This window comes from Electrophorus electricus, chromosome 20 (genome assembly GCF_013358815.1).
Source record: "Electrophorus electricus isolate fEleEle1 chromosome 20, fEleEle1.pri, whole genome shotgun sequence".
Lineage (NCBI taxonomy): Eukaryota > Metazoa > Chordata > Actinopteri > Gymnotiformes > Gymnotidae > Electrophorus > Electrophorus electricus.
In genome coordinates, this window is record NC_049554.1 from 4,455,315 (window position 1) to 4,469,852 (window position 14,538).

The following is a 14,538-nucleotide window of genomic DNA, read 5'->3' on the forward strand; positions in this document are numbered from 1 at the left end:
GATCCCCTTGCTGCTTCCTTTTATATACATTAGATGTTAATTCCAGCAGCCACACAGGTGGCCGTTAGCTCGCACAAGATCCTTTGCGGTGCAAAGGTCAGAGCTAAGGGGGCCAAACAATACTGGGAGTGAAACTTTGCTAACACGCCTGCTGCACGATAAAGCCACGGGAGGCTAATATTTTACCTCCGCCTGAGATTAAAGGTCGCAGGCGATACTGTAGTCTCTCCGCCTTCCGCCTGGGGAGAGTTCACGCCACCCTCTCAGTGACTCTGCACAGAGTGCGTGTCGCCTGCCTGCGTGAAGCGTTTGTGGCGCCGTGCGTCTTGCCTCTGAGGAGAACAGCAGCATGGTGGAGCTGGCGTTTTACCCCGCCGTGGCGCTAATCTATTTCTTCGGCGTGCTGCAGGCGAGTAAGGAGGGCCGCGTGGACCTGCCCCAGAGCGCCTCCGTTAATGTCTTCTGCCTGTTCGTGTTGATGCAGCCGCTGTGTCTGCTTATAAGCGGGTACAAGGGCATGGCTGTGTATCTGATCACCGCCATCCTCTCCTACAACTGCCTGCACTGGAGAGAGCCTGCAAGCAGCCCGGGGGAGCACGCCGAGCCTGCAGACAAGAAGAACAAGGGGCAGGGAAAAAAAACACGCTAATTAAAAAGGCATTTGGTCAGCTCATTAGGCCCGAGGTCTCTGTGCACATGGGAATAGAGCGCAAACACAAAAACAAATGGCTTGGTCTTGAGAGCATCTGTGTGGCTTCCCCGCAGAAGATGGCAGGCTGGATTATTCTGGTTTTTTCTGATGGTTTTCGGGTACCAGCAGACTCCATGTGGTTTCCTCCGTGAGGTGGATGCCGCAATTCGTTCTCCACGGTGCATTACCATCCAGAGGAATTGAACAAAGCAAAATCCTGTGATAAAAGTGGCCGTCATCCGAGCACCCCGCACATGCTGACTGGTGTCCCTCCGCCCCAGCAGACGACTGGCCGGTAAAGTCTGCAGCTTTCCGTAAGGTCACTTCGATCCACTTCACTTCATACCACAGAGAACGAGGAGACTCCTGAGACACTGCCAAATCAGAACTGAGAGCTTCCAAATCAGAACTGAGACCTTCCGAATCAGAACTGTAATACAGCTTGTGAATGACAACATCTAAATGGATCTCTGTGTACATCAATCAGAGTTGTTTGTATGGAGTCTTTTGCCCACTGACTTGCTCCTGATCAGGATACAAATACATTTAGGTTGAACAGAGCAATACTGCTTTAACATGAGCATTCTTTTCTCTTCCCTCTTCCACTTCTATCCAAATTATTTCTGTATTGCAACTCTTACTATGCAGCTTTTTTTACAGCAGAAATTATTTCCAATCTAAAACCATTTGCTAGGAAACAAGGAATAAGAACCTTAAAAAAAAAGAGAGAGTGGACTAAAATTAATCTATATACGAATAAAAAGGTAAGAATTTTATAACAAAAAAGTAATCCACGTACAATGGGTGTGCTTTGTCTTAGCATCAGCCTGATCTGTCGAATAGGACCCCAGCCTCTGTAGTACTGCGCTGTGATAGGTTCTCTGTACTGCGTTTCTCCAACTGGTGCAGGCCATGGTTTGATGGAAGGTTGGCGGAGCTCGAGGTTTTAGTGGCCGCTGGCGTTAAAGCCTGCCGTGAACCCCAGCAAGGCTGTTGCCTCCTCGTTCGGGATCGCCGCCCCACTGAGTCAATCGAAACAGAAGCAGATCTCGCAGCAGAGCTCCATGAACCTGCTCCAGTTCTGCTCCAGTCCCCCCCCCCCCCCCGACACCGCTCAAACGAGCCATGGCTGGGGGTTCCTCTCCACCTCACACAGGCATCGGGACCCAGCCGGCTCCGATAGCGGACTCGTACCGGCTCCTCCCCAGGCTCCCCAATGGAAAACGGCTCCGGGCCCCCGCCACACCGGCAGCAGGGGCCGGCCCGCTCCAATGCGAGGGCAAATATGTGGCACTGGACAGCAGCTATTGGATTAGATCTTGAATCTGGGTTCTAAAGTAGGCCATTCCATATTTTTAGTCTGTTGTAACTCACCGAAGCCTCAGGTGAGTTTAGCAGCCCTTGCTGAGGTGTGCAGGCGAATATTATTGCACATATACGCAACCCTAGAGTATAAGGAAATGAGTTTGGGATATTCCAGGCACGTGCCAGTGGATGCAGAGTGCAGAGGTGCATCTACAATAAAAGTGTAAAGTATAACGAAAAGGGGAAAACTGCAGTTGAATTTACCAGACTTGTCAGGGAAAGGTTTTCATATACTAATATGATCTTGGTCCTAAAATACGTGTTCCAGGAAGGTAAACACTAGAAATTTGCACAGCAGAGATGATCATGGAGCAGGCCTGAGAAACTCAAGCAATTTTGTCAGTTTTCTGCAGCTAAACAGAAAAAGACAAAACCAAATTCCTTTGTGGGACTGGAGAACTGATAAATGTACTAGTGTACTTGAAGTGCTTATGTGCAAAAGGTGAAAAACTGTCCAAAACCTGGCTAATACTGTCGACAGCAAACTCAAACGTCTGTGACATTCTTTCAACAGCCGACAGTGAAAAACACGTACGTTTTTCTGGGTTGAACTGTCTGGACTTTAACGCTCTTCTTTCTGGATGACCAGAGAACTCCATCTCTGGCTTGTACAGAGTGCAAAGAATTCTGACACCCATGAGAATGAAGGTGGTTATTCCACACGTTCTCAGACAGCTGCACTTCCTACCTGGGTCTTACGGAATTGAATTTAAGGTATTCTAAACGACCTTCGAATGTCTTCAGTCTCTGAGAATTGATAATTAGGTCCCTCACGAGCTCACACATCTACCAGCAGTAACGTGCAGGTAATACTCACTGCCTGACTAGAGAGGTGAAGAAAAGGGAAACAGTCTTGGCTATGGACCCAAGATGTGCATTCCCCCACCTTGGCTGAGGTCTGTGTGCTCCTGACGATATCAGCACTTCTAAGAGGAAAACTTAACTAGATTAGATTTGAACTAACCATAAAAGTTATTTCTTGATTTTTCCAATAGTTTACCGTTTATTTTTATCTGAATTTATTCCATTGCATTTTTTCTTCTTTGCTTTACATTTATCTTATTCGATCATTTTATTCATGTTGTAAAGCGCATTGTTATTGTTTTCATCATCGCTACTACAGTAGTGTAGGTCAGCTTTTTTCTTGAGTTAGATACATACGACCGCAGACATTAAGCTCACTCAAATCCAACGTAGGGTTTAGCGCTTCTAGCCATGGAAGGTCTGCCTGCTACCATGGGTTTTGGTTTTCCTTGCAAACGCACACTGGAGTCAACTCCGGAAGGTCCGCTGACTCTGCCCTTATGCCTCTGATCCCCACAGTCTGTCATGTCCGCAGCGGCTAAACGATAACAATTGCGCTAGCGGAATGAAGACGCATCACCAAGAGCGGTGTTGCTATCTCAGCAAGTGCCAGAGTCCACGCACGCCCTAGAACATTAGACCCTGCAGTGCCTGAGGGTTCAATGAAGAGAGAGAGAGAGAGAGAGGGAGTGTGTGTGTGTGTGAGTGAGTGAGTGAGTGAGTTTGTGCGTGCGCACGCACTTTTTTTATGTGAATTTTCTTGGCATTTCAAAAGCGTAATGAAAAGGGGAACAAGAAACCAATCAATGCCAATTAGAAGGTTCGAACGCTCATTGCAATCAATCGTGCAAATATCAAACTCGCTAAGATGCACAAAACATTCACAGCATTGGCAAACGCTGGGAATGTTGCAAATGGTTGATTGTGACATTTGGCAATGCCTGAGTTTCAGTGTAAAAGTCATTATATGTATTCATCACCATACCTAGCATGGAAAAGGTTCAGTGGCCCCACACGGACAATAGACAGACATGTCTGAACATAAAAAAAAACAAAAAACCTCATTCCAAAAATGTACCATTTTTGATGAAGGAATGCTTGATCCGTTTTTAAATAAAACTTTAATACATTATTTACAGTCAAGTATTTTACACGCAGTTTGGTCACATGCACATGTAAGAAAACAGACAAACGAAACTGCAGAAACACTTATATCCTCAGGAGTCTGTGCAATGAAAAATCACCTTTGACCCCGCTCTGCCGCTCCCGCGGGGCGCAGGCTGTCTCTGCACACGCCTCACCCGTTGTCTGTGAAACCCGCCAGCAACACCCAGCGCCAACTACACCAGGTGAACTTCGACAGAAATGTCAGGCCACGTGTCAGGCCATTTTTTTAAACTTTGCATTGTGCTTGTTGGTCTGCCAGCTCATGTGTCTGTTGATTTGATATCTGGGAAACCTCCCACTCGAACATGCCTTTATTACAAACAAAGATCAACAGAAACATGAGTCATGGCAGTCTGCTGCACAAATGCAAAAAAAAAAAAAAAAAAAAAGTCAGTTAGTTGAATTTTAACCAAATTCAGTTGGCGAAGGCGGACGATGGGCTTCGGCTGTTTGAGTCGATCAGTCTCACGCACTTCCGCCTTCTCTGGTGCGAAGTTCCGTGCACGGTCACAGATGGCTGAGGGGTTGAGGCGGGGAGGCAGAGGAAACCGAAGGGTAAGGCGCAGGTGGCCGGGCCGCCGCCCGCCCGCCTCTGGTGTTACGCAGCATGGAGCAACGGCAGCAGCAGTGCAGAGCTTGGTTAGTGCACATGTACTAACAAACGCCGGCAGGAAGGTGGCGCTGTCTTCCTTAGGTGGATTTACGTGGACAAGTACTAACTAGGTATGGTTTATAGAACTACCACGTGCCTTACTGGTCTATAGCATACAAATAAGCACCGTTGACGAAGGAGGATCTGAAAAAGAGCCATGGCCCAGCTGAATGCTGGGAAAAGATAAAAGAACAGGATTTATTTACACCGTAAACCATGTAGGTGGGTGGAAAGGCTGCACTTGAGTTGAGCACCAAGGGACAAGATTGCAGCAGAGCTGCGTCGCTGCGAGTAGACCAGCGAGCTTCATACTGGGACACGTTCCAAGACGATATCAGACTAGAAGCCATTCAAATCACTGTTCTTATTTAATACACACAAACGGAGGCTACAGTCCTGTTTTACAGCCTTTGAGCACTAGTAAATTTCACAAGTTTTCTCTCATCACAAGTTATACCATGATCACTTAAAGCAAAAATGTCCCAAAAAAAAAGCAAAAAAAAAAAAAAAAAAGCAAATGTTATTCAAAAAGAAATGCTTTGATTGCTTTCATTTCTAAAATGAAATGAATAAAGACTGTCTGGTCTCTTCAGCTCACTAACGAGGGGCACTTCTTGTGAGGGTGCATTTACTTTAGTGTAAAAGGTTGTTTGCTTTATCCGACAGCACCGCTAAAGAAATACTGGAGGACCGATGAAGATGAAAGAAAATGGGGAAAACAAAGCAAAATAAATTAATTAATCAGACTATTTAACATATACACAGAAATGATAATTGGTTTAAAGCCTTTGGCAATGACTAACAATGTGTACATCCTTCATTCTGTAGCCACAGTAAAACTTGAGGAGAAAAAAATTTAAATACATCCATGGAAAGAGACTCTTCAGTCTCTCCTGTAAATCTTTACACCATCAGTACTATTAGACCCTCCCAGGGTCTGGGCCTGGAAGGATTTCAGAGGTTAATCTGGCCCAAAATAGCTTGCAATGTCCACCATTTATTGGACACGTTTATAATGAAAATGTATGAAAAATCCACCTTTAAAGAGGACAAATTGCTTTGGCAGGGGAAGAACTCACACTGGCTTAAGCTGTGCACTGCCTGTAGAGTCTTGCGTGTTCTGAACACTGACCAGGGATACTTCAATCGTGAACTTCAAAATAAGGCAGTGGTTTCTCTAGATCACAGAGTTCTCCGTTAACATGACCGTCAGCTACAGACAAGAGATTTTTAGGGTCTTACTTAACGCATTATATAATCTCATTTTTCACAAGAAAAAGGAAAACCGGTATGGAGGTTTAGCAGTAACACCTCTCGATGTGCAGTCACGCATGCACTGGGCCCTCACAGCCGCACCTATCCCTCACTGCTGGAAACCTGCAGCATCGCCATGACAGCGGAGCACCCACGGACAGCTGCCACGGAACGCCACCGGGCGTCGCCCAGGAAACGTCGGGCAGATTAGGGTGATAAATATGTTTCATTAAATCAGACAGTAAATCTGGAGGCTGGAAGCGCCAAGCGCAGCCCCTGGAAGAAGATGATTGACGGTCTAAAAATATGCGGCGCGTAGCAGCGCCGCGCGCCAGGATGGACCCGCCGTCGCCCACGTGCGCCTGTCAGCCAAGCTGCCTGCTCCTGTGGGAGCCGGGCTACCTTCGCTTTTGTTTAACACGGCGTGAGATCCCTGCTCGTTTCCCACGGGGGCGAGGAGGCTATGCCCGCGAAAGCCGCCCCCATCCCGACTTACTCCCCAACGCCAATTCACTGTGCATTACTGACTGTTAACAAAAGGGAGCTGGTAAAGGTAGGAGAGGCATCAGGAACTGGGAAGGATCCAATGAGATCATTCCGGATGAAGTCGCATTTAAATGCCACCCAGTACTTGGATGGTGGGGTGGCCAAAGGATCGAACAAACCATCTGATGTCCTGCCGAAGACTCGGTTCCTGTTGTTTCATATTTCAGCCATTTTCAGGGAGGAGGTTTCTGGGTTCTTGGCAGATACTCATAAAGTCCTGCAGAACATCAATATTTTGTAGGGATTTTTTACACTTCATCTTAGTTCTCACCGAGATGTCATCACAAGTGCGGAACAAGCTGTTTTTTTGTTTGTTTAATTAGCCCACTATATTTTTCCTTTCTTTTAACAGATTAGTTCATGACTGGCACCGTTGGGTGTTACATGCCATCCTCCAACACTGAGACAACGTGGTGACACAAAAGAAGCAGCAATTTATTAACAATCATTTGAACTGTGTTGACCCAACAAAATGTTCATTACCCATTTGCTGTTAGCACGCTATGTTGTGTAGGGCAGGCTACTTGATGTGTTAGATTTTTGTGTGCACAAATATGGGTTTCATCAATAACAATGGACGAATTTCTAAACTCACTGTTTGACTGGATAATCAGGGACAGATTTTTTGCAGTTTTTACCTTGAGACCACAGCACGGTTCAACAGCCTGCCGTGTTCAATGTTTTGTTTGTAGGTCAGTCACAAAGGAACTCCCCCTCATAGCGGAGGTGGACAGGAAATGACCTAACGCCCACTCCCAGATGGCCCCGCCTCCCTCGAGCCCTCTGCACGCTCTGGAGTCTCACCCTCCCTGCTTAAGTACCGCACCCTTTGAGGAGTGCTATGGAGCCCTGGAGGTCAGAGAGAAGAGCCTGGTCATCAAAGCGCCTGCCCGGCACCACGCGGACACCCCTGGAGGTCGGGGAATACTGCAGACCCAGACGAGCAGTAGCAAGACGGGGGAAAATTACACAAACCGCAGCCCCGAAAACAGACCCAACAGAATCGCCCAAGCCTGAGGTAGAGGACATATAAGGTCATTGAAACCACAAGAGAGAATGTTCTTTGAATGCAAAGGAACCCGGACGTTTTGTCAAATGGTTCGAGATATCGACGGTGGGGGCGGGGACTCTAGGACTCCAAACCTCAGAAAGTTCACAACAAGTTTGAAATGCACTCATAGGAGGGTGGCGGTTGAATGAGTGTGCGAGTACTACTGCACAGTACCGGCTCCAGAACTGCATTTGGACCCACACACTGATGGCACCAGATGGCAAAAGAGAAAAACTTTTCTCTTCCCGCTTCCAGAATGTTCTGGATACTGACTCCCTATCGTGCTGTTTCTATACAGTTAACCAAAGACCACAAACATATGGCTCTCTGGGGGGTTAAAAAATAAAAGTGCTTTCCCCCACCGCTTGGCTCAGAAGTGGCTTCCCAAGGCCTCTCTCAGACTGTTTTTCATCCTTGAAATAATAAATATCCCAAAAAAAAAGTAAAATCAGCAGCTACATCTACTGATGTGAGGAGGACGGTTTTTTTGTTTAACCTTCAAAATAAATAGGCACAGAAGGGCGCTTTCCATAAGGGCTTGCCGTAAGAAGCATCGCAACATTTGGAGTCAAAAATACCAACATGGCACAAAAAAGAAGAAAAACAAAGGGTGGGTTTTTTTTTAAAAATGCCACCTTGGATTCGGTATTGCCTTCATCTTCTTAGGAACGTCCCTTGATTGCACCTCCGCCATGCTACGCAGGCTCGTGTGTCCGCGGTAGCAGAGCGCGACCTCTGACCTCGGACGGCGAGGCGGCAGGCCGCGGTGAGGGGGCACGGGTGGCCTACGGCGCTGCTCTCCGCTCATCACCTTTTCTTCGCCATCCGAAGGTTCCAGATCTTCGCCGTCCTGTCACTGCAGACACAGAAGGGCAAAAAACGTTGACGTTATCGAGGGGAGGCTACAAACAGGAGCGTGAGGGGAAGGCACAGACTCGGGCGCCTTCAGACGCGTCGACAGGAACCCCATCCCACCCCGCCGCCATCATAGACGGGCCCGGTCCAGACGCCTCACCCAGAAGGCCCTCGCTACCCCTCCATCCACACACGCCCTCATTAAACCCATACCTCTGAAGCTCAGATAAGCCCCGACGCGCAGACCATAGCTGCGCCTTATGGCACGCTATTTACATGTAGTACTGTGTGCTTAAGGTGTATTTGGTGTGATACGAAGGAAATTAATTGAATACCAGATGTGTGCCAGTGGAACAGAAGCGCAAGGCACTAGAACTCAAGTAGGCATGAGACTGCAGCTCTCAGGGCAGGAATGTAATTAAGAGGATTTATGCCACGAGGGTTATGCCCAATTAAAACTGCAATGGGTTTTGGTTCTTCTGAAAGAAGAATTCTCTCAACACATCGAGATGGAAGAAACCCAAGCTTAGAGATGTCATCTAGCCTAAGTGGGCGAGTTCCTTGCTGGCCCTGGAGAGAGAATGACAAAAGGCACTGCAAGAAGGGGACAATCAAAGGAGAAGAAGTGGACTGGTGAGAAGAAGCAGATTTAAGAGTCAGAGGGAAAGCGGAGAAGGGAAAGATAGAGAGAGGTGGAAGGAGGGAGATTTCAAGAGAGAAAGGCTATGAGAAAGATGGAAGTTTAGGAAGCCCAGAGGAAAGTAACAAAGAAAGAGGCAGTACCCGAGCGCGCGAGAGGCGGGGCACGCGAGAGGCAGGGCGCGCGAGTGTCGTCTCAGGGGAGGGTGGTGGCCCGGCCCTTGATGGCCAGGACCCGGCGAGGCAGACAGGGCGTGAGCCCCGGGACATAGCTCCACAACTTCACCCGACAGTCGCTGCAGACAGTCCCGCGGCCACAAAGCAAAAACAACAACAACAACAACAGCAGAAGGGGGGGGGGGGGGGTGTAGGGAGAAAAAAAAAAGAGGAGAAAAACAGAGGGAAAGAAGAGAAATAAACAAGACCAAAGGAAATAAAAAGAGCACAGAAGAGAGGAGTGCTCCGTTAGTGACAGCTCGGTGGACATGGCGCGGGCATTCACAGAAGCCCACACTTGCTTATGCACTGATCAGTGAGGAGGCCTCATCTTATTAACCACCAGTCTTTCACGCGCGACCCCCTGCATCTCCCCTGAGCCGTCCTGGACCCGAGACCTGGACGTACCTGGACGCGGTGAAGATCTGCTTGGAGTTGGTGCAGATGGCGTTGATGGGGCTGTCGTGACCCTTGATCTCACCGATGGGGGTGAAGTTGTCCACGTTCCACACCTTCAGCGAGCCCCCGCGGCAGGCACTCAGCAGCGTCGGTCTTCCCGGCAGGCACGCCAGGGCGCACACCCAATCCTTGTGGGCGTTCGGGATTTGCTGTCGAGCCGCACAGGACACAGTTCGTCATGGGAGCGAATGGACGAGGTCTGGGTTTACGACTGCACCTGTCTGCTCTGATTTAACGTGACACACTGCACGATATGGACACAAACACTACGTGATTAATGTCGGTATTATATTGCATTTCAATAAGTGCTCACATGTCACAGCAAATGTGACATGTTTAAAGATTGCGCTGCGGTATTTTTCACCAAATATTTAATTAATCACATGAATTTATTACAACACCCAAAAAACACTACTATATAAGATCAGGGATTAGTCAAGATGCTGACAGCACATTAAATTAGAAATTTATTAGACTCATTTGCACACTGCAGCCTTCTGGGATTTCAGTATTGCAAAGGGCAAAGACACCATAACGAACAGCAAGCATTATATCACGCAGACCTGCTGAAAAGGTGCAGGTTTTGTTGTTTACTAATGAACAGATAAACCAACAGCATGTAAGCTAACACAACCTGATTACGGAAGATTTTTACATTTGTTAAGCACAGAACGCCTAAGCACAGCATATGCCAAGAACACCTGAGACACCATCATGGCCACACAGCATCGGGCTAATAATTACTATACATTACTGATCAGTCACAGCCTACATTTTACACAGAAATATAAGAAAGTGGGCATTAAAGTGTGTGCTTAAAAGCTCCAGTGTCTCCAGCAAAAGAATTCAACCACCTTCAAAATCATCTAATTAATTTGGATTGCTTTGATATTCTATGCTGTCCTATTTTTGATTTTATAAGACTGACCCTCAGAATTAATTAATTTAAAGCGATACTGGTTTTATGTAAGAAAATGCTCTCTGACTGAAATGACTATCTGACTAACGCAGTTCGGACAAGCATTCGTCCCCTGTGCTGTGACGGATATCGCCCTAAAGACAGAGTCTGCTTACTGGTGACGTTTGGCTGGGAGTCACTAAAAATGCTCACATTTTCTGGGCAAAAGGCCGCTTAAGGAATGTAGTGTGGGGCAAACTGTGGAGGAAAGCTGGGAAACCTGAAGCCAGAGAGAAGCAGAGGCTTGAGTGCCCGTCCACATAACAAGAACAACTGGAGCAAATCAGCCAGGACAAAAATTTACACAAGTAATTTCCAAACAGTCCTCCCCAGACAACGCTGTTACTGCAGCTGAAGATGGTCTACCAAGTCCTAGTCTGAAGAATACTGGTGTAAGCAGTATTTTTTTTTTTTTTTAAGATCTGCTGGGAAATAATGAATTTGTGCATTCAGACCATGCCGGTTTGCAATGAAATTGTAACTGATGCCTCATAAGGGGCCTGAATCTGTTTTCAATTCACTAAATATTCAAAGTGTATATTCATAAGAGAAATTTATGACCATAAGTTCATATACACTGGTTATTATAAAACATACATATGCTATTTTTACGTTATAAAACATCCGATCTTTTTATGTGATTATGACTTATTTTCATATACAGTAACATACATCACAGACATCTTGTATGATGCATCATGTGTTAATGCTTTAACGGTGTATTCAAAAACCCCAGTGATAAACAGAAGGGAAAAACACCATCGCTGCTGCTCTGGCCTTCCGAGGGTCAGCCGAAGTGCGCGGGACAACAGGGGCCCTTCGTGTAAAAGGCCGAACGCTAAACCACTTTAGCTGGGCAAATTTACCCAGCCGTGTAAGCAAAGAGCAAGTGGCAGGTAATAGCGAAAGCAAACACACACCGAGAGCAGAGCTTCCAACGCTCAGTAGCGCCACCGAATCCGAGAGAGGGGGAATTCTGTCATGTCGTCCGGAATGGTGGCAATATGGGAATCTCGATTAAAGGTTTGTCTACGCATTTAAGCAGTTGAACGGAAAAGCTTTCCATAAATAGCCCAGTGTAGTTCCTTGCCCCTCCCGTACTTTGTTCCCCCAAACTTAAGGAGTGTGCGTCTGCTTCGTGGCCCAGAGCCGGCAGCTGTAAGGTCAGCCTCAGCTCTAAATACCGACGTTCGCCCAGTCGCTGTCTGTGCTTCGGAACGAAGGCAAATCATTTAAAATAATAACGCCCGAATTAAAAAGTGTCGAAGCCTGAACGTACAATACACCTTATAATTGCTGTATATTTATTAAAAATAAGAACATTTTGAGAGCTAAACAAAAAATGTGGAAAGACCGACAACTGAAGCTTGCAGTCCTGTTTATTTACCAAAGCTTAAAGCAGTTAAGATATACGAGGAGATAAACCGAACTGTGTCTCCCCCCATATTGTTTGCATCTCACCAGCTTAGCCAGCTAATGTTCCTCCAAAGATCTCCAGCGAGAGACGATTCAGATTTCCCCCGACAGGTGGGTGGCTGACTCTCGACAAAGCAGTCTTCAATTCACCGCATAATAATCTGCAATTATTTCTGCCCTTTTCAGCTTTCGAACACGCGAGGTGCGGCTGAGCGTCTAATATGGTAAGTTCGGGTGATTGGCTTTAACCTTAAGAAGCCATTCAAAGTCCGTGACTGTCAGAGGCCGTCACGAGTGATAGACGCGGCTGACCGACGGCCGTCGTGCATCACCTCTACTCCAGCCAACAACAATGGACCGAGTATCTCCTTAAGCGCGTAATTGACTTTAGGAAAAGCACAGGGGGGAAAAAGGAGCAAGTTAATATTTTATCAGACACCGAATTCAATTTAGTCCCCGTCAGTCAAGAAGCTGCGAAGTAGAGATATTCGCAGACAGCTGCATAACTTGTGCTGTGGCCTGAGCTACTGGCTGTGTTCTTTGGCATTCTTTGGGCAGAAGACTTCTCAGATGAGTTTGCTTCCTGTGAGGTTTTTCACAGAGTATCTATTTTCACATGCCAAAGAAAAAAACACAAGTGTGATTCTACTGATCTGATAGCTGTAAGTAAGCAAACAAAAGACTGCAGTATCTTTTTATGATGTAGATGTGTAGACTTGCAAAAGAACAGACAGAACAGAGACGTAAACATATAACAACACAGAACATTCTTTAGTTAGTTTTCCTCTATTTTCAAACGAGCAACCCCGCCGGTCACAACAAGCCAGAGGACGAGAGAAACAATAACACAAAAGCGCTGGCTTTACGCAGGCGGCCAGCCGGAGCGCTAACGTTCAGGTACCTGGATCAGTTCCTGCTGCTCCAGGTCCCACTTCTTAATGCCGTTGTCACGGGAACCACTGAAGAGCACGTCGCCGTGGATGGCCAGGCACTCGATGCCATCGTAGTGGGGCGGCTCGAAGTTGTGGGCGGGGCCAACGTTGCCCTGCGCACCCTCTGCGACATCGAACACCTGCGGGAATGTGCCAACGGTTAGCCCGCGTGCGCTGCAGGCGAGGCAGAATATTTCTGGCATCCCGTGAGGTTCACGCGCAAAAGGAGCACCGTGTGTGAACGTGGCTTCTGTTTTTCTGTCTACAGGACTGACGGTCACGGCTTTGTTCCCCTGCAAGACACGTGCAACGGTGCTCCAAAAAGGAAAAAGACAAACACAAGCAGTAAGTGTGTACATGCCTTCACGTAGTGGTCTTTAGAGCCAGTGATGACCTGGTCTTTGCCTCCAGCAGAGTAACCCACTGTCAAGCACATAACTGAGCCAATGTGCCCCGTCAGTTTACCAGTGGCCTGCATCCTGCAGACACACACACATGCACATACACATTCAGTCTCTATGAGCTCACACTACAAAAGCCATTTGCTATTATTAGCTTTTAAAGGTTTATTGATATGCAAATGGTATGACCAGAAGCACTCAGGTCTTTCTCCTAAAAATGTTAGTTAATAGCACATGAAGTGTAAGTAGAGATAGCTTTATGAGCTTTATGAGGTCTGTCAGAGTACTCCTGTAAGAAACAACTGGTGACGTTGGGGGGTGTAGTGTTGGGGGCATGGTGGCATTGGAGTGTGTTGGGTTTGGGTAATATGGGCTTTCTGACATTGGGGGTGAGGTGTTGGCAGCGTGGTAACGTTAAGGGGCGGGGCGGCGTTGGGGGCGGGGCGGCGTTGGGGGCGTGTCCGTACCTGTTCAGGTCCCAGGTCCTGACTGTGTTGCCTGCTGCAGCGTAGAGCACGGAGCCAGACGGGTTCAGCGCGATCTGGTTGATCTGGTACTCACCCTGCGCCATACTGATGGTGCGGGTGGTGGTGCCTGCACATGCGTCGCCCGACACCACCTGGCCCGAGGAGCTGGGGATGAAGAAGAAGGGGCGGGGCAAGAAGAGGGACGCTAAGGAGGAAAATAAAGCCTCAAAGCTGATTGGGAAATTTTCACATTTAGTAAAGAAGTTTTTTTTTTGGTTTTCTTTTAAATCTGACTATTTTTTAACTCCTAGGGGAAAAAAATAGGACTAGTTTTATTTTTACACCAAGTTCTGGTTCTTTCACCTGGGGATCGCTGAGGCTGACCGAGCAGCCGGGACAGGGCAAGCCCGACGGAGGTACTCACGTGAAGGTGCGCACGCACTTGGCCGAATCGCGGATGTCCCACACTTTGACGTAGGAGGTGGAGACGCTGAAGACCAGGCTGGAGCTGCTGCAGTACTTCACGGACACCACGTTGTTGGGGTGTCCCCTCAGCGTCACGATCTCTTGACCCGTGACCAAGTTCCACATCTTACAGGTGCGGTCTAACCACGTGGAGGGGACCGAGGCAGACTACGTTTAGACTACACCGCAATGTCAAGAAG

The 14,538-nt window shown here is 47.5% G+C and overlaps 1 protein-coding gene across 5 annotated transcripts in view; it reads right to left on the reverse strand.

The window, feature by feature from the left end:
* Nucleotides 1-5,028: 5,028 nt before the first annotated feature.
* The window catches only part of kif21b (kinesin family member 21B), a 46,283-nt gene continuing 36,773 nt past the window's right edge, over nucleotides 5,029-14,538 (reverse strand). For 3 of the 5 annotated variants that reach the window (XM_035520185.1, XM_027023060.2, XM_035520184.1), the window contains 7 exons: nucleotides 14,298-14,478; nucleotides 13,874-14,038; nucleotides 13,367-13,484; nucleotides 12,975-13,145; nucleotides 9,649-9,848; nucleotides 9,169-9,320; nucleotides 5,029-8,386 (listed from right to left, as the gene is read on the reverse strand). In XM_035520185.1, the coding sequence (XP_035376078.1) occupies nucleotides 9,221-9,320; nucleotides 9,649-9,848; nucleotides 12,975-13,145; nucleotides 13,367-13,484; nucleotides 13,874-14,038; nucleotides 14,298-14,478 (935 nt within the window). In that variant the 3' untranslated portion in view covers nucleotides 5,029-8,386; nucleotides 9,169-9,220. The remainder of the gene's footprint in view (nucleotides 8,387-9,168; nucleotides 9,321-9,648; nucleotides 9,849-12,974; nucleotides 13,146-13,366; nucleotides 13,485-13,873; nucleotides 14,039-14,297; nucleotides 14,479-14,538) is intronic. The other 2 variants (XM_035520187.1, XM_035520186.1) reach the window with 1 other exon arrangement.